Source organism: Microcaecilia unicolor, unplaced genomic scaffold, assembly GCF_901765095.1.
Source record: "Microcaecilia unicolor unplaced genomic scaffold, aMicUni1.1, whole genome shotgun sequence".
NCBI lineage: Eukaryota > Metazoa > Chordata > Amphibia > Gymnophiona > Siphonopidae > Microcaecilia > Microcaecilia unicolor.
In genome coordinates this window covers 740-28,216 of record NW_021963795.1, presented here as the reverse complement: position 1 = coordinate 28,216, position 27,477 = coordinate 740, and the positions used below count along the sequence as shown (strand labels likewise).

Genomic DNA, 27,477 nt, shown 5'->3' with positions numbered 1-27,477 from the left:
ACATCATGTTTAGACCCTGATTGATTTCTTTAGAGATCTCTGTCAAATCAGATCTGAAGGGAATATATATATATATATATATACACACACATATGTACACACACACACTTAAGTGTGGCCGCAGCAGCTGACCTGAGAGGACTCACAAAGTGCCATTTTCGGATTCAGTTTTAGAATCATGAAGCAGCAGAACCTGCGCAGAATACCAGATTTCTGGCCACCTTGTTAGGCAAAGTGGATGGACTGTGCAGGTCTTTATCTGCTGACATTTACTATGCCACTACTGAATGTTTTTTTTCTTGGATAACATTACAAAGCTGCTGTAACATGTGAAAATGGTACACAATTCAATAAGGAAATATTTATTTTTATGTAGAAAATGAAAAATTCATTCCAGCATGCATTGGGTGCCACACACCCAAGGAGCTGTAACTTTGTAATAAACTGTACTCTACACATGTTGAAAAAGAAAAAAAAAAAAAAAAAAAAAAACACTGAGCAAGAGGCTGTGCAATGAAGAGGGGCCTGGAGTCCCCCCCCAAGTCAGCCTGGTTTTCATGACATCCGCAATCAATATAGATTATCTCGTGCATATCGACTGTGGGTATCCGAAAGGCTAGGCCAGGTAGGGGGTATTGAAACTGCTGCTGTAAAATACTTGAAACATTTTTTTTCAAACAAGAAGCACTACCTCAACTGTTCTTCCCCCCTCCCCCATTTCCTAGTAGGATAAATGCTTACACGTATCAAACCATCAGTATTACCATTCCCAATTCAGCAAGAGGTTGCATACAGGAATGAGTAGTCTCAAGACAGGTTCATAATAGCTATACTCTGCAATTTTAAAGGACCCAAACTTCTGTGCTTGATACTATCCTTACTGTAAACTAAAATGCAATAAATTAAACTAAAATACCTAACTGAAATAACAAATTGGGTAATTTTGCTGCAATAAACTGACTAGGGTGCTCATTTTCAAAGCATTAAAGTCACAAAAGTAACCTATGTAACTTTGTAAGTCTATGTGCTTTGAAAATGAGCTTCTAAATTTAATTTAGTTACATACAGAAAAATACTTTTATATCCAAAAGTTATTTTAACATGCACATGTTAATAGCAAAAGTCAACATTATAATCTTCATATAACAATTAATTGAAAAAAACATTAGGAAGTGCAGGTACATACATCATACTGCATTTAGGGATTCTTTTTAACACAAGGTTTGCTATACTGGATCAGATCAAAGGTTCATCTATCCCAGCATCCTGTTTCCTGGTAGAGTCCCAAAAAGTACCAAGATTCCATGCTACTTACCCCAAGTCTACCTGAACAATGGTTTATGGAGTTCTTCCAGTAATGTCTCCAAACCTTATTTTAAAACTCAGGTAAACTAGCTGCTTTTACTACGTCCTCACGAGTTCCAGACCTGAACTATATGCAGTAAAAAATTATTTTCTCCAGTTTCTTCTTGGCATAACCCCTATGCTTTTGTAGACCTCTATCCTATCTCCCAACTGTCTTCTCCAAACTGTAGCGCCCCAGCCTCCCTAGCCTTTCCTCATAATTATTTATTTGGATTTATTTACCGCCTTTTTGAAGGAATTCACTCAAGGCGGTGTACAGTAAGATGAGTCATTCATAATCAATCATTTTGGTCATCTTTCTTTGTAGATTTTCTGATTCTGCTATATCTTTTTCATGATAAGTAATATGTACAATTCTGGTCATCAGAACTTCAATTGCACCATGGAGCAATAACCGGGGATTTTTTTGGCTACCACTGCATACTAAGCAGAAGACTGACTTCTTGTCCATGGCACCACTTTTTCATGGGTGGTGACTCCTAATATGGCTAAAATTTGGGCTATTCCCTATGTTGATCACTTTGCATTTATCACATTAGATTTCAACTACCATTTGAATGCTCATGTTCTAGTATTCCCCAAGGTTCTCCTGCAATTTCTACCAATCTGTATGTGATTTAACTCTGAATGATTTTCTGTCACCTGCAAATTTGATTGCCTCACTTTTAAGGCATTCCGCTATTCTCAGAACTGTCCATTTAACTCTACTTCCTATCTTTTAAACCAGTTCCCAAGCCACAACAGGGCACTGCCTCCTATCCATGGCTTTTTAATTTCCTTGGGAGTCTCATGAGGGACTTTTGTCAAAAGCTTTTTGAAATCCAGATCCACTATATCAATTGGGTCACCTTTATCCATATTATACTTATTCATACCTTCAAAAAAATGTATAGCTAATTGGTGAGGCAAATCCTGTTAAACTGTGTTTGTATGTTCAGTAAGTTTGTTCTTTGTAATAGTCTCTACCACTTTGCCTGGCACTGACCTCAGGGTCACCAATCTATAGTCACCCCTGAAATCTTTTTTAAGAATTAGCATTAATTTGGCCACTTTCCAATCTTCAGATACCATAGACAATTTTAATGATAGGTTACAAGTTATTTAACAGTAGATCCAGAATTTTGTTTTTCAGTTTTCTCGACACTAGGCTGTATATACTATCTGATCCAGGTGATTTGCTGCTCTTTAACTTGTCAGTTTGGCTTACAATATGTTCTAGATTCACTGAGATTTGTTATCAGCTGCAGAGCCCATAGAAATAAAATGATCCTAGCATATAGTAAATTACCACTTGAACTTATACAGAAGATCACTAGTGTAAGTCCTATTTCTTTGAGAAGCCACTGAGGTGAAGTTACCATCTGTGGGATAATGACTTAACATCTCTAGTCAGAACCTCCCCTAAATGGAACAGTCATTTTATAATGACCCAGTATACATTTCCTTCTTACCCTTGACTCTGGTTTGTGTTTCAGAACCTTTGTGATTTTACTACTCCCACTGCTAAAAGTGAAAAGATTCATGACTCAAACATTCAGCTATCATAGTGCACACAAGAAATGTTGGCTAGTTAGCCTGTTTAACCCTTCCTTCAAAAACAGAAATACTCCATGCACATTGCCAACATCAACTTTACAGCATACATCTGATATAACAAATGTTTTATTTACAGATCTAGAGTGTAAATACATATAAATTATGAAAACCAGTATGCAAGTCCTTTCATTAAGTTATACAATAGCCTATTATGCAAATCAGACATTTCCAGCAGAATGCCAGCATAAAAAGGATGCCTTCTTGCACATTACATGGACTTGATATTAAGTCCCTGATTGGGAATTGCAGGTACTAAAATCTGAGATGCTTTCTTATCAGTGTCAGAAGTTTAAAATGAAGCTCTTATATGATACTTCACAACAGGACCGACACTCTCAAAATTATTGTGCAGCAGCTAACTGTACGATAATTTATATACTTAAAAAAAAAAAAAAAAACCTTGTAAACTCCCCCCGTTGAAAGGCATTTCAACACAGTGCTTCTTTTAAGAGACTAGTAAAAATAATGAAGGAAAATTGGTAACATCCATACAGTACAACTCCTGCACAATGTTTTCGGAAAACAATTAAAAGAATTGTTTATCAAATGGTTGCCAAATATATGATTTACTAGACCACCACATCAGAAATCTAAATAGGATATTGCTACCATCTCAAATATTTACTTTCACTAATATATACATACAAAACGCCACACAAAGTCTTAATTAGAACTGGAATGTGTGCTGTGTTCCATCATGCAGCTCTGCAGGTCTAAGGTATTTTTCCAATTCCACCTTATGAAGGCTGCATATTAAACACTTTATACACCCTTTACAATAGGAACAAAAATACAAACGTTCTCTAGGAATAGCAGCTGTAGCATTTTACAGCTGTGGTAGTTTGTCCACAGGCGTGTCAAACTTAAAGTCTGCAGGAAACAGATCTGGTGCGCGTGGATAAACAAGTCTGTAAGACTGTCTAATTGTAACATCAGCAACTCCGGCGATGTCCCCAATTTCTAAAAGGGAAAGAAGCAGAATACAAGTTGATAGTGTTTATTTATGTTTTGTATCCTCATTAAATTATTTTATCTATGCATATGATTGCTTTAGAGACCAGAGATGGTAATCTATCACTTTCGGCAAGAATGTACATATGCACCTAGCCAGTGAAGAACAAACATGTTTGCAGTAGCGGCTGGAGTACTCTGTGCCATGAAAGCTGAAAGAGGAGGAGAGAGGGAAAGAAGAAGTCCTTCGGAAAGAAGAGGAAGCAACAGCGTGCTGAGGGGAGGGGTATTTCTGCTAATTTATTTAAATACTGCAATCTCTTATACGAGTGTAATGTGTATACCCCACAAACACTGTGAAGGTTACTGGATTAGCAAACCAATACTTCAAGTGCTACAAATGTAAATGTGGTTTTACTACTGCTAAATCCTCCAAGCTATACATCAAAAAATATTAGCTAAAATGCAAGATTGGCTACAATTCCAGAAATAGTCTGTAAAGGCCAACTCTTCAGCCCACATAAGCAAAACAAAAAATTTGTGCTGAAAAGATTAGTTTCAGTGCACCATGTTCTTATTTGAAACTTGAGGTAATGGCAAACTAATCACTTGATTTCTAATAGCCCAAGAGCTAATGCTTTTTCCATTATTCCAAGAGCTAGTGCTTATTTTCTATAAATACCAATAAAAGTTAGAACAGGATATCAAAAACACAAGACTTAACTAATCTATCCATTTTCTTTTCCTATGATACACTAACTGAATTTGTTTTACCTTTACATTCTACAGCTGATACCATCTATCTCTTTGGCACTTCCACTAGGAGGCCTTTCCGTGTATCCAGCCAAAGAAATTACCTTATGTTTGCCCCATGATTAACAGCACATGTGGGTGTTTTTTTAATCTATCCCTTTTCTACCTACCTTTCTGTGTCCGTTTCTCTGCAGAAGCTTGTGATGCCATGTAAATAGCCGCCGCTGCTACAGAGATGGGACTTCGACCAGGAACTAGGTCCAATTCCACAGCTTTACGTGCAATGTGCGTAGCTGCCATCTGTACTTGCTTAGGAAGACCCAGGTTTGAACAAAACCGTGACATAAAGTCCCCAGTTGTAATCAAATCCACACTGGTTTCCAGAGCCTTCAGGATAAGTTTAAAACAACCGGCCTATTTCCTTCTTTGATATCCTCGACACTGCACAGATTTCTAAATGAAGTACACAGAAAATCAGTGAAGAAAGTTCTTAGCAATACATATGACAGCATCTTAAATTTCTACTGCTAACAGATATGTTTACTTATGTACCTTTGAAAATATACATTATCATGAATAGCCTTTTGCACCAAGAGGCAAGTGGGAGATGTAGCCTTTTCTTAAAGGAGGTCTAAATCTTACAATAACATAGAACAAAGGCATAGCTTCTTAAATCATGAATTAATGTATTCACTTTGGTTTATTCAAGTTATATCATGAGATAGCTTTGGACACAAGAGAAATTACACAGCCTTACAAGATGCTTTATCTAGTGCCTAAGAAGCATGTGAACTCTGTAGGTAACATGGCTATCTACTAATAAATACCAGTGACCAGAACAGTCTATAAATGTTTCTCTCACTACTAATCTAATCTAGTGCTTATTAACTGCCAAATCCTAAGGTGGTCCAAGGCGGTCTACAAAGTTAAAAAGTATAAAATAAATAATACAGTTTAAACAACAATTACAGCTAAATATTCATTAAACAGAAGTTCCAAATAAAATATTCATTAAATAAAAAGGTCTTAAGATTTTTGCAAAATAAAGAGTATGAATTTCAGTTCTTAATTCAATCAGCAGAGAATTCCAATGAAAGGCAGCCTGAAAAGGGTATAAACATTCATGTCGTCTCTGATATTAGACTTTGAGCCAGAGGATAAAGAACGTTATTATCCTTGAATTTGAATATTAACAAAATAAATTGTATACATAAATCAAGGTAAGGTATACACAAAAACTAGCACATGTGAGTTTATCTTGTTGGGCAGACTGGATGGACCGTGCAGGTCTTTTTCTGCCGTCATCTACTATGTTACTATGTATGTTACTATGTATACATAATCAGGAGTCTGACCATAAAAAGATTTAAAAACTAGACAAGAAATCTTGTAAATAATCTTAGCATTCAATAGTAACCAATGTAAATCAATTAACAAAGGAGTGACTATCATACTTATTGCCTCAAAAAATAATTTTAGCAGCAGTACTCCGCAACTGTTGTAATCTATCAAGTTGCTTCTGTGGAAGTCCGATATAAACCAAATTACAGTATAAAAGATTGAACCAGAGCAAAATGCTTATTATGAAAATAGGAACGGATTAATCTCAATTAATCTCAACTTTTGTTTTCTCAGCATTAAGCTTCAATATATGTTTAGTAGCCCAGGATTATTTATTATTAATATAGAAAGAAATAGCAGTATTAGTAGAGTACCTGATACAGGAAGCCAGATGAAGTTTCAAATGGGCCCCTGGTGTCAGAACCACAGTACTTAGGGTGCTCATGACAATATTAAATAAAATGAAAGAGGTAAGCCTTGTGGCACCCCACATTCAGGGACCCAAGGCTTAGATTTTCCACCTTGTTGCAATATAAAATAATTGTGATTATTTTAAAAAAATCCTTAAACCATGTATAAACTGCACACAAGACACCAAAATTCACAAGATTGGCTAATAAAATAGAATGATCTACAATGTCAAATGCCCCCGAGATGTCAAACTGGAGCAGCACTGATTGGGTACCATGACTTAAGTAGTTTCTAATCCTAGTTAATAAAACAAGAAGTTATACGATTGCTTCTAAGTCAAACAGTCATGAAGACAAGAAAATGTATCCAAATAACACAATAGTCTCGTTCCCACTATAGTTTCCATTAATTTTACAAATAGAGGTACACTCGCAATTGGTCAAAGACTAATGCAATGGCATAGGGGTGGGTGCTATCCATCCCAACTCTTTGGGAAACTGACCTGCCTGTAAAATAGCATTAACTAATGAAGTGATCCATACTATGCTTAGGAGAATAATCCAGAAGATTCTAAGGACAGTGATATAGTGCACTGTGTGTGTGAGAAAGTTTATGAACTAATGATTTCATCACAAAATATTAAATCAAAAGATGACCAAAACCGATCTACAAAACACTGGTTATGCAAAAGGGAAGATGGTACTCTGCTCATTAAAGTGAGAAACTGTATCTCTTCTAATTCCATCCTTATCAACTTTAGAAAAGAAAAAGTCCGCAAGAGACTGAGCATCCAGCAGTATAGCTGCAGCGGCATTACTCGCTTTACGAGGTAGAGTTAATTTGTTGACAGTCTGAAATAGTATCTTCAGAAGTCAACAGAGAAGACTTTATAGTAGCATAGTAAGATCTTTTAGACTTAGTCAAGTTAAATTTATATTGTGTCATCACAAATTTCTAGGACTGCTTATTAACCCAATTATTAGACTTCCTCCATGCTCTCTCTAGATGACAACATTCCTGTTTCATTTTTAATAAAGTAAGTATTTCAAGATGCAGTTTTCTAATAACTTTAGTCCTTTTTGCAAAGGTGTGACCCTAACACTCCATCAACAGAGCAGTCCCAGATCAGATAAATTACATACCAAGACATAAAACAAGCCTTTTTCCTCTAGTACTTACAGCTTCAAATATGGAACAATTAATTTAAATACTTGTATATCTAAAGTGCAGAGTCAGCAAAAAATGGTCAGACCATAAAACCGACTGTCAATTAGATATGGATATAAGAATTAAAAACTATAAGGTCCAAAGAATGATCTTTAATATGGGTCTAGACTAATGTCGAGTCATAACTGCAGTAAGGTCAAAAAGGTTTTTAATTGCCATACATTGTCTGAAATTGTTTTCCAGATGCAGGTTCAAATCATCTAACAAAATTAATCTAAAAAAAAAGTGAAGAATAATAAGAAATCATATCAAATAATTGTTGAATTTTTGACCATAAACCTGGAGGACGATAAATGAAATAAATTCCAATCATATTAGAAGAATTAATAGTATCAGTTAATAGAAAGACAGCTAATTCAAGCCCCGAAATATTTAATTTCAAGTCATTTTAAATCAAAAAATGATTTAACAATCACATCCAACCCACCTCCTTTCCTATTTAACTGACAGTGATGAACACTACTATAGCCTGGTGGACAAATCTGAGGTAAAACTGGGCTAATTCTTTCAACCAGGTCTCTGCTAAAAAAAAAAAAAAAAAAAAAAGCCTGGATCAGAATCCAGAATAAGGTCATAGACCAATGTTGTTTTGTTATTTAAGGAAAAAGCGTTAAAATAAAAGACAAATCCTACTATTTAATCAATGTAGTAACAGTTAATTCCTTCTGCACTAAACATATATAGTAACATAGTAGATGACAGCAGAAAAGACCTGCACAGTCCATCCAGTCTGCCCAACAAGGTAACTCACATGTGCTACTTTTTGTGTATACCTTACCTTGATTTGTATCTGTCTTTTTCAGGGCACAGACCGTATAAGACATTTATGATAGTGAAAGGAAAACAGGACAAGAGAATAGTAGCTGTTTTAATATTTTCATCAAATTCCAAAAGCTTGCTGTGATCCTTAAAAGTAGGGGTTTTCAATTTTGGTCCTCCAGGTCTAATAAGCATGCCAATTATCTGACTGTACAAAATTAATGTTGTGATATATTTGCATACGCTTGACAAAAGAACCACGTTGGTTTGCATATTTCGATTTCTTAGACAACTTGTTTAGTTTGCACAAATATTTAAGTATCAAGAACCCCTAACCTGAACACACTGTTAACTGCATTTACGTAATTAGGCGATGGGAAAACAAATTCCACATGAATCTCAGATTAACTAAATTCATTCCAGAAAGTAGTTTCAGTCCTAAATATTTCGTTACTAAAATAAACCTGAATGGACAATGAGTCAATACCATTTTTAAATGAACACACACTTAACCACAGTGCACCTTGTCCAGTCAAATCGCATCTCCTTTTTTCATAAAAAGGCAGAAAGTAATCCACGTAGTTTCACTTGGCAGTTCTTTCAATTCTTTCACAGCTAAGCATTGGCTTTTTTTCTTTATACTAACACATCTTTGACAAGAAAGAAGAAAATAAACAGAGCTAAGAACCTGCCAGCGACATCAATTGGTGCCTCGGCTTCCTTTAAAAGCCACTGAGGCTCTACAAAGGTGGGCTGTTACAGCTTGGAGAACAGTGGATGCTTGGAACACTACTGGGGCTCCGATTTCACACTAGCTGCTTCAGACACTAGGGGGACTCTAAGCTCCAGTCAATGTATTTATGTGAGTCAATACATGAATCAGAATGTATGATTATTGTAAAATAGCTTGGGGAAGGGAGGAATATCCCAGTGTATTTTTAAGACAGCAGAGTGTCATAAGGACTAAGAGGGCTAGATGGCACAAGGTTAGGATGAGGGTCTCCAATCGCTATATAAGTGGGTTTGGAGGTGGGTGGGAAAACAGCTTACATGCGGATTCGGTTAGATAGGACCCTAAGAGGATGAGTGATGGGGGTAAAGCAGAAATAGCTGGTAGACGAACAGGAGTAATCTAGTATGTATTTTTTTTAAAATGGCTATGTTTTCACGTGTCAGTGTCAAATTTACCCTTTTTAGAGAAAGTTTTGGAGAAGGTAGCATGGTGGAAATTTACAGAATTTTTAGATTCAAATGAGATCTTGGATTTTGTCAAGGTTCCTGAGGATTCATGGAACAGGAAAGTAAAGATGCAATTGTATAAGCACACAGCATTCCAGTGGTCCTCTTATCTGGCGAGACTGCACATGCTATGGAAAGGAGACAGTACTATGCACATTTTTCTAAAAAGAATTTGCTAATAGCTTGTAAGAGACAATACGATAACTTCATCTGCCCTGTCAACAGCAGCAGTATGAAAAAATTACCAATGGTATACTCTGCATACAGCCATGTGAAAATCAAAATTAAGTTATTAACCCATCCAGGTACTAGAGAACTTTTACTTAGCTGCGGTAAGCCCAATGCGGGCTTACCGCTCACTAAACAGGAAGTACCACCGGGTTACTGCAGCAGCCCAGCAGTACTTCCCACCCCTAGCGCGCAGTTTACCCGATGGTAATCTGGAAGTGCCACGCGCTGCCCTGTTACTGCCGGGTTAGCGCAAGAGCCCTTACCACCACCTCAATGGGAGGCGGTAAGGGCTCCCTCCCCCCCCCCCCCCCAAAAAAAAAAATGGCTGCATGGCAAGTGCTTTACATGCCACATGGCCATTTCCTGCAGGAAAGAGACTTCCCTTTTACCCGCTGCGGTAAAAGGGGGCCTCAGCGTGCGTGAAAAACATGTGCCGACACCAGTGCAGGCCCCCTTTTGCCTCAGCTTGGTAAAAGGGGCCCTATACGAATTAAGACAATTCTCTAATTGTAAAATAGAGCAGGTTGTATATTTACGCATGTGTTCTTGCAATCTTTTGTATGTGGGGAAAGACAAAAGGACATCTGGATACAAGATTAATTGAACATAAAGTGCCATTAAGAGGAGTGCTTTATAGAAACCACTTGCGGAACATGCACTTTTGAAGAAACAATTTTGCTGACTTCATCTTGGAAAGGAGATGTACTGTTGTTGAGTGAGGAACAGAGGTTCAGGTTCAATACTATTCTACCATATGGTTTCAACCAGGAGACAGACCTTACTGTGTTTCTTTAAAAATGGCCAATAACATGTTCAATAAAATAAATATGTAAGACCATGCTAATCATTAACCATTTATAGCTGTACTGGTGTATTTATTTTATTTTCATCATTTCTGTTTGTATTTCTTCATTTACCAATTATTTTATATTTTTGAGCATATTTTGATTATTTACTCTATCTTTTTATCTGTTCATACCTTTTTATTCAGTTAATTTGAACATTTCAGTGAAAGGAGTACAGATAGGTCATGTTTTAGTTTAAAATGATAGATTAAATGAAAATGGGACTAAAAATCAAACTTGTTTTCAGCTCAGAATGCATCAGCATCATTACAATAGAAATGACATCATTGAAGCACATGGTAGAACATACAGAAATTTTAGCAGTTTTAGGCGGTTTTGAGCATTTTTGATTGCAATTTTGATGCAATTCATTACCGTATGCGCAAAGATTTTCACTGTTCTGGTAAATCCAGACTCTTTATTTAGGGCTTAAACAAGATTGAGGAAAGTGATTAATAAATATAAATTTGAAATAGCTCAAAGTGAAGAAAAAAAAAGTATCACTCCACTCTAATAATTCTTTAGACAGCAGAAAACGTTTCGTTGATGAACCATCTAAGGTTGAAAACTTTTTCCCTTGTTGTTTGTTACTTCCCAGGTAGGCCTGGTTTTCTTTTTTTTTTTTTTTTCATATTTTTATTAAGGTTTACAAGTATAACACAAAACAACCAAAAGAAACAGTAACAATAATCCATGGCAAAGTTAATAACCAAAAATAAAAAGGCAGAACAACATACCATGACAATACCCATAGCAAATCAGCAATTATACAATTATCAGGCCTGGTTTTCTTTGATGTAAACTGCATAGAACCAGCAAGGTTGTTGTGGTATAAAAATACAATTTAGTTTACTGATCAGGGAACATCATTTCCGAGCCCTAAGGAATCGGTGGATTATTTAAATCTAAGGGCCCTATTTACTAAGGTGCACTAGCGTTTTTAGAATGCACTGAATGCTAGAGACACTCATATTCAATATGGGTGTCTCTAGAGTTGCGCACACTAATTTTTAGTAAACAAGGCCCTAAGATTGATGACCTTAGGAAGTGTGTACATCTTATGGTTTCTTTTAGTGATCTATCTGCAATTTTAATGCCAGCAGTTCCAAGATGGCTGCCGCACCGGACGGTTTTTGAGACGCTCAAGCGACTAAGAGCCGAAAAAGATTTTCCTCGCTATTACAAAATGCCCCATACCAAATGAAAAGGAGTGCTGAGGGTAGGGCCTCCACCTACCTCAACCTCCTCTCCGGTTCAGACGGCGCTTGAACATTTCTTTCCCGGTGCGTCCAGATCTCTACAGGGAGCAGATTCCATTGCAGGAGCGTCCGGGGAAGCGGAACCCCTGCCGGGAGAGGAAGTCTTCCTGTCTCCAACAGCAATATCGCTGATCCCTCCCAGCCCGGCGTTCGCAAGTGCCCCTGGAGATAAGCCCCGTCGATGCGGAAGAGGCTTCGATGAGGGCGTCTAGTGAGGACCCCAGGCAAACAACCGACAGTCCGGGGCGCTGGGGGAAGTATCCCCGTTGCAGCGCAGACCTCGGAGGTGACTGAAAACTCTTAAGGTGATGTTGGACCAGATTACAGACACACTTCAGAAGACGTCAGGTGATGTAAAAATCTAATATTAAATTTGAGGAAATGAAAAAAACTGTGGACTCTGTTAAAAGTGATTTAACAACACAGGTTCAATCTATTAAAAAAAAAGTAGATATTTAAAGGAATTCAAAAGTGTGGTATCTAAAGATTCTTTGGATATCCGACGCGAGATTGAACAAATTGAAAATTTTAACAGGCGCCTTAACCTCCGCCTCTTGAACTATCCTATAATAGCTGGGAAAACGCTGACTGTTACTTTTCATAAATATTTAATGGAAGTTCTCCATATTTCTCAGGAGGCAATACCCCCGACAATAAAATATACTTTATTCCTAGACCTAGAGGCGGACAGCAAGACCCTGAAAAAGATACAGCTAATTTACAAAATATTTCAGAAATATTGGAACAATCCTCTGACATAATAATACACAGAGCCAGGGTGATTATCGCAATGGTATTTGAGCAAGAATATAATACTATTTTAAGGTTATACTTTAAAATTTTAAAAGCTCAATTCCATGGAACAAAGGTTTGGATCTACCCTGACGTAACCAAAATGACTCAACAAAAAGAAAATTCCTTGCTTTGAAACAAAAGACTATAGAAATTGGAGCTACTTTTTTCTGGCATACCCATGCAAGTGTGTAGTAAAACTGGGTCAAACAAAATACAATTTCTTTTCACTGGAAACAGCTTAAAGTGTTTTTGGAAGTAAAAACAGTGAGATAAGATAAAGTCTGGAAATTGACAGCCTTCTCAATATTTTTAAACGTGTGTACCGTTTAATATTTGATTTATTCCTATACAACTTCTCTAAATCTTTTTCCCCGTGTTACCACTGAGGTCTAAGAAAGGTTAAACTGCATAGAACCAGCAAGGTTGTTGTGGTATAAAAGTACAATTTATTTATTTTGGTCCTTTATACCCCGCAATATAACCCAAAAGAGGCAAAAGATCCAGAGATGTATCACCATAGCCATCAAATGTTACTGATAACACCCAGTACTTCCCTCGCCCTTAATTGTCTTGTTTGTCTGTATTATTTTAGATTGTAAGCTCTATTGAGCTGGGACTGTCTATGTCAGGTGTTCAGTGCTGCATGCGTCTGTAGCGCTATACAAATGCTAATAATAATAATAGCTAATCATGCAACAATCTCTCCAGAGCTGCCAGGCAATATTGAAGCCTTTTGTCAGCCTGGAGGAAAGGCTTGGTATGTTGCTGTTCCCTGGCTGCCACATCTAAAGAGGTCATACATATGATGTCAATATGAACCTTATAACCGAGCTGCCCTCCCAGCCTGAACCAATGAATCTACAGTTGCACCACATAGGCTATCTCTGGAAAATCTCTCAGGAAAATCTCTCAGTCTGTTGGGTCAACTACAGGTGTCATTCCTGTCAAGGCCCAAGTACTTGAATACTGCCAATATGATTAGTAAAGCATTCTACTGCAGGGTTAAGCAGAGAGCAAAAGATAGCCAATTATTCACAAGCCCTCTGCAAATGGATCACCCTGCATGAAACTGTCAATCTTCTGCACTATTCCTGCATTCAGATGGAACTGATAATTTTGGATTTCCCGGTCCGATTCCAATCTAGGCTTTCCTATGTTGTGCACAAAGGTGGATCAACAGGAAAATGGAGCATGAAAATTTCTCTGCCCTCTGACTTCAAAAAACAATATGTGCTCTCCTTCCACAGAACTTGCAGTCTTACCAGATATAAGAGCACCATTGGAATGCTGTGCTTACACAATCACAGCTTTACCTCTGAAAAGCTTCTGCCTTCTGTCAAACCTGAAGCTAAAAACCAAGGCCTATTGCTCTTATAGTCTCTCCAAGTCCGACGAGAAAGTCTCAGAGATAAGCATTCTTGGAGAAGCATATCAACATATTCCACCACTGGACCTGATTCACTACTCTATGGCAGGCCTAGAATTCTTATATTCACATAGCAAGAGCTATTCTCTACATCAATTTTAACAGAAGTATTTTTTAACCTGTGAACAGGCTCCTTTAGTGTCTATGTGCTTCACTGCCTGGTCCAATTGCCCCTCAATTGCCTGCAGTCCTGTTTGCATCCCCACCAGGTCTCCTTGTATCTTTCCAAGCTGTGTACTTAGATTTGCATTACCTTCTTTGGTGGTCTGGAGGACTAGCTCTAATTCCAAACCCTGGAAGGTTCACAGGGAACGCTTCAGGGAATGTCTAAGGGTGGAAGACTCAGAGCAGAGAAGCCATATTGAAGCCCCTGCATTCTGTCATTGTTTATCATACTGATTTTAAGGGCCTAGAAGGCTAGTCGGAAGGCTTATTCTGCTTTTTGGGGTTGGCAAAGGGAGGCATAGCATTCTTGAATTACAGAAGGGAAAATTAGGTTCTTACCATGATAATTTCTTTCCTTTAGTCATAGCAGATGAAGCCATTATGTATGGGTTGTGTCCATCAACCAGCAGGGGGAGATAGAGAGCACTCAACTTTTCACAGTGCCTCATGGCCAGCTAGCTCCACTGCCTCTTCAGTATTTGAAGCTTTCAAAGCAGTATGGCAAACCGCAATGGGAATAACATGAACTTCCCTCACAGCGAACGATTGCCTTTAACAAGGCATGAACTCAAAAAAGGAGGGAATGAACTCGTCCTCCACTTTGTATAAACGGAGGGAATACTTGCATCCTCCTGGAGGGAATAAACTCATCCTCCCAAAACATGAACTGGAGGGAATGAAGTCATCCTCCTATAACTGTAACAAGAATCCTGAAGACTGTTTTCCCGACTCCCCAAGGAAGGAATACAACTTCAGGAAACAAGAACAGCACCTAAAATCAGAATCACTGTAATACAGACAGGGCTCATGGCTTCATCTGCTATGACTAAAGGAAAGAAATTATCATGGTAAGAACCTAATTTTCCCTTCCTTGTCATCAAGCAGATGAAGCCATTACGTATGGGATGTAACAATGCAATCCCTAAATAGGGTGGGAACAAGCCACACCACGCGCTAGCACCTGTGCTCCAAAACGCGCATCCCTCCTGGCAGCCACATCCAGCCTGTAATGTCGGGCAAAAGAGAGCTTAGAAGCCATGTTGCAGCACTGCAAATCTCATGAAGAGATAGTGCTCCAGTTTCCGCCAGGAAGAGAAATCGCTCTTGTGGAATGTGCCTTAAAGGCTTCAGGCAGAGGCCGGCCAGACAGCAGATATGCTGAAAAGATAGCTTCTTGAGCCAACAGGCAATAATGGCTTTAGACGCTGAAGACCCTCTGCGAGGACCTGCAAACAGCACAAAAGATGATCAGAGGTCCTGAAAGCATTTGTAATTCGCAGATACTGCAACAGAGTCCTGCGCACATCCAAAAGGTGCAACTGCCCAAATGGATCTGGAAACTCCTCCTCAACAAAGTAGGGAAGAAAAACAGGCTGGTTTAGGTGAAACACTGAAACCAACTTAGGCATGAAGGAAGCACGGTCCGAACCGTGACCCTTAACTCAGAGCTCCAGGCGCTGTCCTGTAGAGACCCTTTTCTGCAATTCTCAGACATCCGTCTCGCCGAAGTAATGGCCACTAAAAGACGGCCTTCAGTGTCAAATCTTTCTCTGAAGCACGCCGAAGCAGCTCAAAGGGAGCCCCCTGAAAGGCCTTCAATACTAACCCCAGGTTCCAAGCTGGACAAGGTGCCCACACGGGAGGACGGAGCCGAAGCACCCCTCTAAGAAACCGTGCCACATCTGAATGAGCAGCTAAGGACACGCCTTCAACCTTGCCACGCAGGGAGGCTAATGCTGCCACTTGCACCCGCAGGGAATTATAGGCCAAGCCTTTGTGTACAACCATCCTGCAAAAGTCCAGAATCGGTGAGACAGGAGCCCGCAACGGAGAAAGCGCTCTTGAAACACACCAGACTTCAAACTGGCGCCAAATCCTGGCATAAGCCATGGAAGTGGAGCGCTTACGGGCCTGCAGGAGAGTGGAAATTACCTTATTTGAGTAGCCTTTATCTCTCAATTGCGCACCTCTCAATCGCCATGCCATAAGACCAAAGCGGCAGGTGTCCTCCATGGCCACCGGACCCTGTGACAACAGGTGCGGAACCAGAGGTAACGGAAAGGGAGCCTCCAACAGCATCTGTCGGAGGTCCGCATACCAAGGCCTCCTGGGCCAATCCGGGGCAATGAGCACCACTTCTCCTGGATGCAGTCAAATCCGCAGGAGCACTCACCCTATCAAGGGCCACGGAGGGAAGACATACAGCAAGCCCAGGGGCCAGGGTTGAGCCAAGGCATCCCTCCCGTCTGCTGAAGAAGCACGTGACTTTGGCATTGGAACTGGTTGCCATAAGATCCATCACTGGGCTTGCCCCATTTGGCACATATCTGCAGGAATACATCGTCTGCTAGTTCCCACTCCGCTGGATCGATCTGATGCCTGCTTAGATAGTCGGCTTGCACGTTGCTCTGACCTGCAATGTGAGCTGCTGACAGGGGACTGTAGATGCAGCTGGCCCAGTGGCAAATTGATCGGCCTGCGCGGCTAGAGCTCTGCACTGAGTGCCGCCTTGTCGATTTATGTAGGCCACTGCTGTCGTGTTGTCCGACATCACTCGGACATCCATCCTTCCAGGGTCCACTTGAAAGGCCAGAAGAGCCAGAAAACACCGCTTTCAACTCCAGGCGGTTGATAGACCACTCGACTTGTCAGGCATCCACAGACCCTGGGCATGCTTTCCTGGCAATATGCGCCCCCAGCCCTTCAGGCTGGCATCTGTCACCTCTAGGCACCAATCGGGGAGCGCCAGTGGCATTCCCCGCCGCAACAGGCTGTCCGAGAGCCACCACTCCATACTGAGGCGGGCCGCAGGGAGCCAAGAAAGTCTGCACTGATAATCTGAGATACTGGAGACCATCATTGAAGTAGAGAATACTGTAGAGGTCTCAGGTGCGCTTTCGCCCATGGCACCACTTCCAAGGTGGCAGTCATCGATCCCAACAGCTGGACAATGTCACAAGCTCGTGGGCGGGGCATTCTCGGGAGCAGACAGACCTGATTCTGAAGCTTGCACCACCTTTGCTCGGGAAAGAAACACACAGCCCGAGGCTGTGTCGAACCTGGCCCCCAAATATTCTAGAGACTGCGAGGGGGTCAGGTGACTTTTGGCCATATTGACGACCCAGCCTAGAGATTGAAGGACTGAAACCACTCTGGCTGTAGCTAGATGACTCTCTTTTTCTGAGTCTGCTCTGATGAGCCAGTCGTCTAGGTACGGGTGAACCCGGATACCCTCTCGCCTGAGAAAGGCAGCTACTACCACCATTACCTTGGAGAAGGTTCGGGGTGCTGTGGCGAGGCCAAAAGGCAAGGCCCGAAACTGGAAATGTTTTCCAACACCGCAGAAACTTCTGCTGCGGGGGCCAAATTGGTATGTGTAAGTAAGCTTCTTTCAGGTCCAAAGACGTGAGAAACTCTCCTGGCTGTACCGCCGCAATGATGGAGCGCAGGGTTTCCATGTGAAAATGCCACACTCTTAAGGACTTGTTAGCTCTTTTAAGTCCAGGATCGGGCGAAAAGACCCGCCTTTTCGTGGCACCACAAAGTAAATGGAGTAGCGGCCTAGACCTTGTTGGCGGGAGGCACCGGGGGTCACAACCCCTATCTGGCACAGACTGTGCAAAGTCTCCTCTACCGCCGCCCATTTTGGCGGCAGAACCGCATCGGGACTCCACAAACACGTCTCTCACCGGGGCATCGAATTCTATTCGGTATCCGTCTCTGATCAGGTCCAAGACCCACTGATCTGCGGAGATTTTGGCCCACTCCTCAAAAAAGAGGGAAAGTCTTCCTCCGATGACAGGAAACGAGGAGAGGGCCGGTGCACCATCATTATGAGGGTCGCCCCTGAACTCCAGGCCTTGAACCGGCAGCTGCAGAACATGTTGCCCGAGCGAAAGGAGTTTCTCTGCTGAAAGCGGGCACGCGAAATGAACCCAGCAGCACGCCCCGGGCGGTACCTTCTAGCTTCACGGAAGCGAGGTCTGTAAGAGCGGACCGCCTGACCCTTAGAGGAAGGCTTCGGCCTATCTTCGGCAAGCGCTGAGGTTTGGAATCCCCCAGGCCTTTAACAATGTTTTCCATCTCCTCACCAAACAGGAGAAGGCCTTGAAAGGGCAACTTCACCAACCTTTGCTTAGAGGCCATGTCCGCCGCCCAATGTCATAGCCAAGAGTGCGGCCAGCCGCCACTGCTACAGCCATTTGTTTAGCCGAAGCTCTGACCATATCATAAAGGGCGTCAGCCAAAAGGACAAGGCCGACTCCAATCCGCGGAGCCACTTCAGATAAGGTCCTCCGCTCCATCACCTGGCTGTTCCACTGCCTGCTGTAACCAAGCCAGGCAGGCTCTAGCAGCATAACAACTGCATGCAGACACCCGAACAGTGAGACCTGCCAAAATCAAAGGACCGCTTCAGAGCTGAATCAAGCCTGCGGTCTTGAATATCCTTCAGGGCAACACTCCTTCAACAGGGAGGGTAGTTCTCTTTGTCACAGCCGTGACCAGGGCATCCACTTTAGGCATTGCAAAGCGAGCCAAATGTTCCTCACTCAGAGGGTATAATTGCCCCATAGCCCTGGCAACCTTCAAAGGTCCCCCTCGGGGTCAGCCCATGAGCCGAAATAAGCTCTTGGGATGGGGGTCATGCAAGGAAAGGCCGAGCAGGCTTTCTGTACTAGCCATCCTTGGATTAACAGAGGAGGCTGTGCCACTCTCAGGATCTTCAAATCGAGAGGGCTTGTAAGGCATCTGAAATAAGAGCTGGCAGCTCCTCGCGGTGGAAATCCTCACCGCAGACGGATCATCAAGCTACTGTGGCAATTCTGCACCCGACTCTGGCTCCTCAGCCCAAGAAGTTCTGCCAGAACCCCTCAGAATCCTCATAGCCGACCACGGGGGGGGAAAGGGGGGTGCGCCACACTCAGAAGGGGAATTAGCCTTTCTGCGTTTATCAGGATAGAAACAGGCAAAGCCAACTCCAAAAGGCCAGGATCCACCGGGGGGGGCAGGCAGAGGGTCCGAAGATCCCTGTGGAAGAGCTCTTTTAAGCATGTATGCCCTATGCAGCATTAAAACAAAATCAGGGGAGAAAACCGCTCCCTGACCGCCCGGATCCTGCCCAGGGCTATCAGCTCTATTATTAGCCTCACTCAGAGGACCCCCCCCCCCCCCCCCCGGATTCAGGGCTCTCCGTCGCAACGGAGGCTGCGCCATGTGGAAAATCCAAAATGGAGTCCGCTGCCAGCTCAGAGCGCGAAAGATCGCCGCTCGCCATGCTCGGGCCGGCTCTACCATCTGTACAGCACGAATTACAGAGCCCCGCTGCTGATTTGCGCTTGCCTCATTTAGGACAGTGCTTACAGTCTCCGCAGCCATCGCCGAAAACGGTGGTAAAATTCAAAATGGCGGTTCGCACCAAAACATCCCGATCGCGGGCCCACCCCGGAGTCAGAAAACACTCTTACCTCACTAGATCGAGTATCACAGCTCCAGTCCTGCAGAAGAATCTCAAGAAAAAAAAACCTCTTTCCCAAGATCGCTGCGCTAAAGCGCGGCGCAACTTAATTTTTTTTTTTTTTTTTAACGCTGTGAGGAAAGCAGAGGCAAAAGAGGTAAATAAAAACACTCCGGAGGGCTCAGATAAGTGGGAAAGGCAGGGAAAGGCGAACCAATGTGCCTGCATCCACTGAGTGGGAAAGGACAGGGAAAAGCAAGCTAATATGTCCACATCCACAGGGGCATGGGTAAGGCAGGGAAAGGGCTGACCTATGTGCCTTCAAAGTGAAGCTGCCATAGCCTCTAACACCCCGGCTAACAACTGGCAAGCCAGGAGCCACCCCCAGGCAGATTTTTGATGGAGCTCGAAGAAGCTGCAGCCACCCTGCTTGGGGAGATAGAGAATACTGAAGAGGCAGTGGAGCTAGCTGGCCATGAGGCACTGTGAAAAGTTGAGTGCTCTCTATCTCCCCCTGCTGGTTGATGGACACAACCCATACGTAATGGCTTCATCTGCTTGATGACAAGGAAACTAATATTAACTCATGGATGAGGGTGGATTGGAAACAAATGGACCTAAAGATGTAGTGGGAGCCCCAGTCTTCTTTACTCCCTGCTTGGCATCCATAAGTGACTACCAGAGTTTGTGTATTTTTAACTTGTGAATCACTTCAAGTCTTTGACAGACTGCAAGTAATAAATAGAAAAAGTTAGTGCAAATTGAACAGCGAGTGAAGCTTGATTTACTAACACAGAATTGCTGTTGAGTAATTGGTCTACAGTAGAAAAATTTAAGTGTGAAAACATTACTGAAAGCCTTACTGATCTTCCACTTAATGTAAAAGTTAAACGCATTTAACCAACATTTGCTTAACAGTAATCTGTGTAACTGAAAGCTCACCTTTAAACGTTCGAGGAACACCTTCTTGTCTACAGGCTATGTAGAGACAAGCAGAAGCATGGCATCATTACTTCTTCCCTTCAGGCTTTTCTGTTCATAAACTTGCTTGAATAAATTATTGTTCGATCCTTCAAAGCAAGGATACAAAGTTTAATTAACTCTGGCTATTTAATTAGTAGCTGTATTAAAAATTCACGTGCTTACTATATTATGCTAACTACATCAATGCCAGAACTACTTAAAAGCAACAGGCTCTAACTTACAACTATATTTCTCGGAAGATTTATCCTGTCTGCCATATTTGTGATTTCTTTGAAGGCATTCATCATTGCACGATCAGAGCTGCTCATGGTCCTTCGGTTTTGGTACTTTGAATTTCCAAATTCATCAAAGCTTGCTGCTCCAGTACCCTGAAATATGTAGTGATAAAAGTAAATAGATACTGCATTTTGCAAAGTTTCACATTTTTAGGATTCTAAATCAAACTGGATAGGAGACTCTCCTGCTGGTTAAAACCATTTAATAACAGGCCCTTTATTTACACCCTATTATTTTTAGAAATGTCACAGAGGTCACTTCAGCTGTTTTACTTATATATTCTACTTATCAAAGTGATGCAAGCATGGCTCAGAGACACTGATTAGGGTAGAAGAGCACACTCTAATGTGCAGAGAACTGTACTGGTAAACAAGGAAAATTATGTTTCTTACCTGATAATTTTCTTTCCATTAGTCCCAACAGATCAATCCAGTGACAAGTGGGTTATGCCCCCCTACCAGTAGGTGGAGATAGAGAGAATGCTAGAGCTCTGCCATAAAGGCTACAGTGTGAAGCAGACATACACTCAGTATTTTCGATAACAAAGCAGTCAGATGGCTATGCAACAGAGGAGAAACCTCCTACCTCTAAAAGGTAACAGGAAGTAACCAAGCTGAACTAGCTGTCCTCCATTCCCAGCTCCATACATGCTACAAAAAGCAGGCCCCTAAGAATCAGAGAGGAAGTCACATCGAAGGCACATACACAGAATCCAAGGACAGGCCTCTGGACTGGTATGTTGGGACTATAGGAAAAAATTATCAGCAAGAAACAATTTTTCCTTCCATTGCATTCCACAGATCAATCCAGAGATGAGTGGAATGTACCAAAGCAGTCCCCAAGTGGGGTGGGACCGCATAAGCGCCGCAAGATGAAAGAAGAGACATGAAAAGTCGGAGTGAGACTCGAGACCCAGAGACATACTGGGGGCTGAGAACAAAGAGAGAGGGAGCGCAATGCTGGACACTGCCAGACGGAGCAAGGCGATCCCCCAGAAAGGGAGCGAACTGAGGTCGCCATGCAAAGGAAAATACCTCACACAGAGCCAGACTCAGCTCACCATCTATAACAACAGCCACCCCCAAGTGAGGAGCAAAGCACAACGATCAGACTGAGCCAGACTGACATCTGGAAATAGAGAAAGCCTAGACCTTCAGAGACAGACCACAGGCCAATGACAGAAGAATGACTGGCATCTAGTGCCAAAGGCAGCATGGAAGACAGCCAACGGGCACCGCGCCAGCCAGACTTGACACCCTGAGACAGTGCCAAGGTGGACCAGCCTAGGTGGAGCAAAAGTTGACGGCCAGAGAATGACTGAGGCTCGAGGTACAGAGCAAGACCCAATGCACAACGCACCAAGACAGAAGGCCCGGCACGACCTGCAGAGATGCCACCCAGCAGAACTTCCAGAGATGCCACCCAGCACAACCTCGACAACCAGAGGCGGAACCATGCTCGACCTGCAGAGACAAGGCGATGCCCAACAGCCATTGAGTAATAAGGCCAACATCCAAAAGTGGAGCAAAAGCTCAACATCCACAGATGGAACGAGGCTCCATGGCCATAAACAATCAAACCCAACAACCAGAGACTGACGAGGCAACAACCAAGAATGGAACAAGACTCAACTGCCAGTGATGGATGGAGAGTCGACATGCAGAGATAGACAGACCCAATCGACTGCCAATGGGGGCTGGTCAACCACCTCTAGAGCGCGCTGGGTCAACATCACAGGGTGGGATAAATCCACCCCACCTCAGAGCAAGGTCCAACTAACCATCCTGCTCAGCCTCCAAGATGAGACAAAACAACAGCCAAGGGGAGAGAAAGGCAGAGGTAGGACAATTCCTTACCTGTAGGCCCATGTCAGGAAGAAGCATCACAGCTCCCAATGAAATGGGGAATCAGTTCACCACTGTAGAAATGGAAACATGCCCGCCTATGGATTAGAGTGATGACTGTCCATTAAAGACAGAACCTGCATGCAAGGACGCCACCCCAACAGAGGAAATGAAGCATGTTCCAGCCACCAAGAGGGAATGGCGGGGAGCCACAAAGCCAGGCCGCACTGGATCTGTCCAGAGGGACAAGCCCTCAACCTCCAGACTATCATCAGCACCGTCCAAATGGAAGAGAGCAACCTCCACTACTGCCAACAGAAAGGCACATGGCCCCACTGGACTGGGAACTGACCGGAGACTGGAATCCACACACAACAGGTATGAGAGCCAGCACAAGAGGGACAAGGTGCTCAGATCACTGCATCCAAGCTGCCACCAGAAGCAAAGATGCAGGACCAAGCCAGAAGACAACCCAGCTGGCATGAAGAAAGCAAATAGGAGCAAAGCCCCTAGCCCACCCCAGGATCCCCCAGGCTAGCACTGCAGAAGATGGAAGTGAGGCAGAAACCAAAGGAAGCCCAAAACCACCTCAAACATCCCAGCCAGAGACACAAGGGAGAAGAGCAGTAACTGACCAAAAGAAGAAAAGGAAGCTCATCTAGATGAGCATGCCAGAAAATAGGGATCAGCCTCAGAGAAAGATGGGCAAAGGCCACCAGCACAGGCAGACTCGAGAAGAATCAAGTCGCCCAGTCCCAAAGCGGAGAGAAGGAACTGAGAAGCACCATAGGGGGGAAAGCCCTGAAAGGCAATATGATAGTGAACCCACCATTGAAGAGGGAGATCCCCTAAAGGTGTCCTAGCTTAAAAGGGGCTCCAAGGAACCTCACGGGGTCCCTGTAAGTCTTCTATGAACCTCAGAAAACAACCAAAAAACTCAAAGGTGTGACCAACAACAGAACCGGGTGCCACCAGAACCACTCTCAGGGTGTCACGAAACACCAACACCCCCCCCCCCCCCCCAATAGGTGCTCAATGGCCACAAGGATCTAGGACCAGTAGCCTCCTAAGGAAGCGAGCCTGCTGTGATCTAGTCAGAAGACGTATGCCAAAGAGCTGACTGAAGGGCTAAAAGCTGAAGACTAGCAGCCGCAACCAAACCCCAGTGTTGTAACGCCCAAGAAAACAAAGCCCAGGAAGGAGGGGAAGTGAACCCCAAGAAAGAGGCAGGGACCAGCAACGGATGAACTAAAACAGTCAAAAAACAGAGGAGAGCCATGGCATCTGCTTTTTATTTTTACTTTTTTTAACCACATGGCCGGCGCCGCCAAGATGCCCAAAAACCAGGCACAACCCATAGCCACCATACAATGAAGCCAACACCCTGAGAGACCCCATCACAAGCCAGCCAGGCAAGTATGCTAACCCCAGTAGCAGCAGGAGCCAGTAAAATGCAGAACAGAAGCCCCTAGCTGCCAGAGAGTCATAGACCCCACAGAGCAAAGCCACATTGAACCACGGCAGAAAGGACCCGCATCTGCTTCTTGCGCACTGCCAAGGGTAGCGCACTGACTAGAAACAGCAGCAGCATTGAAGAGACGGAGCATAGCTCAGGCCCCGATACCAATGTTGAAATAAGATGGCGGACAAGAGCTTGGGATGGGCGCAGAGCCCACTAAAAATCTCCGCTGCCAAAGTCACCTCTGAGCAATGTGGGAAGGCTCTTTGGGTCAACACAGCAGAAGGGAAAACCAGCAGGCAAGGAAGCACAACATGCAGTGGCAAACTAAAATGGACAAAAACCCAGCCAGCACTAACCGGCATACAGTAAGCAGCGGCGGAAGAGAAGCAGAGCCAAGGAAGGAACAGAGGCCTACAAAGCAGCATACTAACCTTCACTGTAGCACAGGAATCACCAAAATACAGAGGCAGAAGACCAACACTCTGAAGAGCTTTTGTTTGTTTTTGTTTTTTTAAGAGGCAGAAAGAAGAAGTGCCATGTGCCACAAGAAGTCAGAGATAGGCAACCCCGGGGGGAGGGGGCAGACAAAGCAATGCCAACTTCAACTAATCCTGAGGGAACAGGTTAGGAGCCAAAACCAGACAAGAGCTGCACAGGAGATGTCCATCCACCCTGCTGAGAATACTGAGTGTGTCTACTGAACAGTAGCCTTTATGGCAGCGCTCTAGCGTTCTCTCTATCCCCACCCACTCATCTCTGGATTGATCTGTAGGAAGTATTGGAAAGAACTTTGATAACTTCAAAATTAACCTCAGAATATTCTTAAATGTTTTATACAGTTATTTCTACAGCTGAAAGCATGGGTTGCATGAGTTATTCTTGTGTAGGTCTTTTGTTTACTAGTAACCCGTATTACTCCAAAAGCTCCCTTGTTGCATCCTTCCATAATGCAAATGGATAATTGGGAAGAGCAATGCCAAACAGGATTTGGTTTAAGTTAGTATCACTAATGACACTTCAATTTTAAATTCCCAGTTTTACCTTTAAACATTGCCAGGTCTTCAAGCATTTGTTTTACCTTGCCAATCATCGTTGTTAAATCTCCACCACTCAAGAGAGGATTCTGAGAGTCTCCAACTCGAGAAGGGTCTTTGGCAGCTTTGTCATTACTGAATGTTCTCCACTCTGAACCTACATCTATGACTCTGTCACCTAAAGAAAAGAAAAAAATTCACTCATGTTTGCAATTTCTTGCCTTTACACATGACAATATGTTTCAAGGCACGTACTACACAGACAGTGGCAGTGGATAAAAGGTTACTTTTTTCAACAACTCTACTTCTGACACAGCACTTGCCAACAGACATCAGCACAGAAGCAACATTCTACTCTCTCCCAAAGTGGTCATAATTTCTAAGTTAAAAAGTACCCCCTGACCCTGCAAACCACAGAACCAAGATCGCACTTAGAATCTCTTCATAAAGGAAGTTAATAAATTACAATAAATACATAATCTAACAAGCCTTTTGTTTAGTAGTAAAATTAAAAGAGCTACAGCGCCTCACTACTTTTGTTCAGAGCGACTGGGAAAGTTTAATTTCACCTTCCCCACTATTTTATATCACCTCCTAACTTACACAGCCTAGTCAATACAGTTACAGTCTTTGGTTGGGGCCATCAGTGGTGTTTGGTCAGGGCCTTTGAGGAATTTGGGGAATCCAGTCTCTAATTGCCTTTATTCCTCAGCTTCCTTCTGTTTCCAATAGCCAAAGGTCAGGAAGCAATGATTACTCTGCAATCAATCAGGTGGTATAGAAAGCAAGTGCAGAAGACAGTAGTTGAAGCATGCCAGGGGTATATGCAGGATGCAGAAGGAGAAACTATTCTGTGTTGCATATATATGATTTCTGGTTTACAGGAGGAGCATGAATAGGATTGCATATCTTTCCATGTGGAAAAAGTGGAGTCCTGCGATATATGTTAACTATATAGCAAGGACTAGTGCCAGCATATACCACATAATGAAGCACGTTCTGGAAGCCACAATTTTTTTTTTAAGATAAAGAGTTACCGTACTGGGTCAGACCAAGGATTCATCTAGCCCAGAATCCTGTTCCTACCTGTGGCCAAGTCCAGGTCACAAGTACTTGGCAGAATCCCAAAAAGTGGCAAGATTCCATTCCTCAGGTCTACTTAACAGTCTATGGACTTTTCCTCCAGGAATCTGTCCAAATCTTTTTTTAAACTCGGCTACATTTAGCTGCTTTTATCACTTGCTCTAGTAACGAGTTCCAGAGCTTAATTAATTATTCATTAGGTGAAAGGAGAAATTATGTTATGTCTTTACCTGATATTTTTTTTTCCATTAGCCTTTAACATCATTCCAGAAATTGTGGGTTGTTGTGCTCAACGACCAGCAGGTGGAGACAGAAAACTGAACTGAGTTGTGATTTATAAAGCCTTGAGAGGCACCGCAGCTCCTTAGTATTCATGTAACATACATACAGGCTTATTTTCGAAAGACAAGGGTGCTCATCTTGCAACACAAATCAGGAGATGGGTGTCCTTCTCTCAGGGTCGCCCAAATCGGCATAATAGAAAGCCAATTTTGGGCATCCTCAACTGCTTTCCGTCGCAGGGATGACCAAAGTTCACGGGGGCATGTCGGAAGCGTAGTAAAGGCGGGACTCGGGCGTGCCTAACACATGGGAGTCCTCGACCGATAATGGAAAAAAGAAGGACGTCCCTGACGAGCACTTGGCCGACTTTATTTGGTCCATTTTTTGTTATGACCAAGCCTCAAAAAGGTGCCCAAACTGGCCAGATGACCACCCTTTACTCCCCCAGTGGTCACCAACCCCCTCCCACCCTCAAAAAAAAAAAAAACTTTTTAAATATTTTTTTGCCAGCCTCTATGCCAGCCTCAAATGTCATACCCAGCTCCATGACAGCAGTATACAAGTCCCTGGAGCAGTTTTAGTGGGTGCAGTGCACTTCAGGCAGGCAGACCCAGGCCCACCCCCCCACCTGTTACATTTGTGGTGGTAAATGTGAACCCTTCAAAACCCACCAGAAACCCACTGTACCCACATG

General features: G+C 42.8%; 1 protein-coding gene across 1 annotated transcript; it reads right to left on the bottom strand.

Annotated features, from left to right (window-relative positions):
• Positions 1 to 546: 546 nt before the first annotated feature.
• Positions 547 to 25,596, bottom strand: LOC115459638 (transcription initiation factor IIB-like; the record flags this gene model as incomplete). Its single annotated transcript, XM_030189442.1, is given in 7 exon segments — positions 547 to 3,921; positions 4,836 to 5,073; positions 5,075 to 5,118; positions 20,761 to 20,820; positions 20,823 to 20,888; positions 21,020 to 21,170; positions 25,463 to 25,596. Coding segments are annotated over 7 exon segments (827 nt in total), but the record flags the coding sequence as incomplete, so codon positions are not given.
• Positions 25,597 to 27,477: the final 1,881 nt, after the last annotated feature.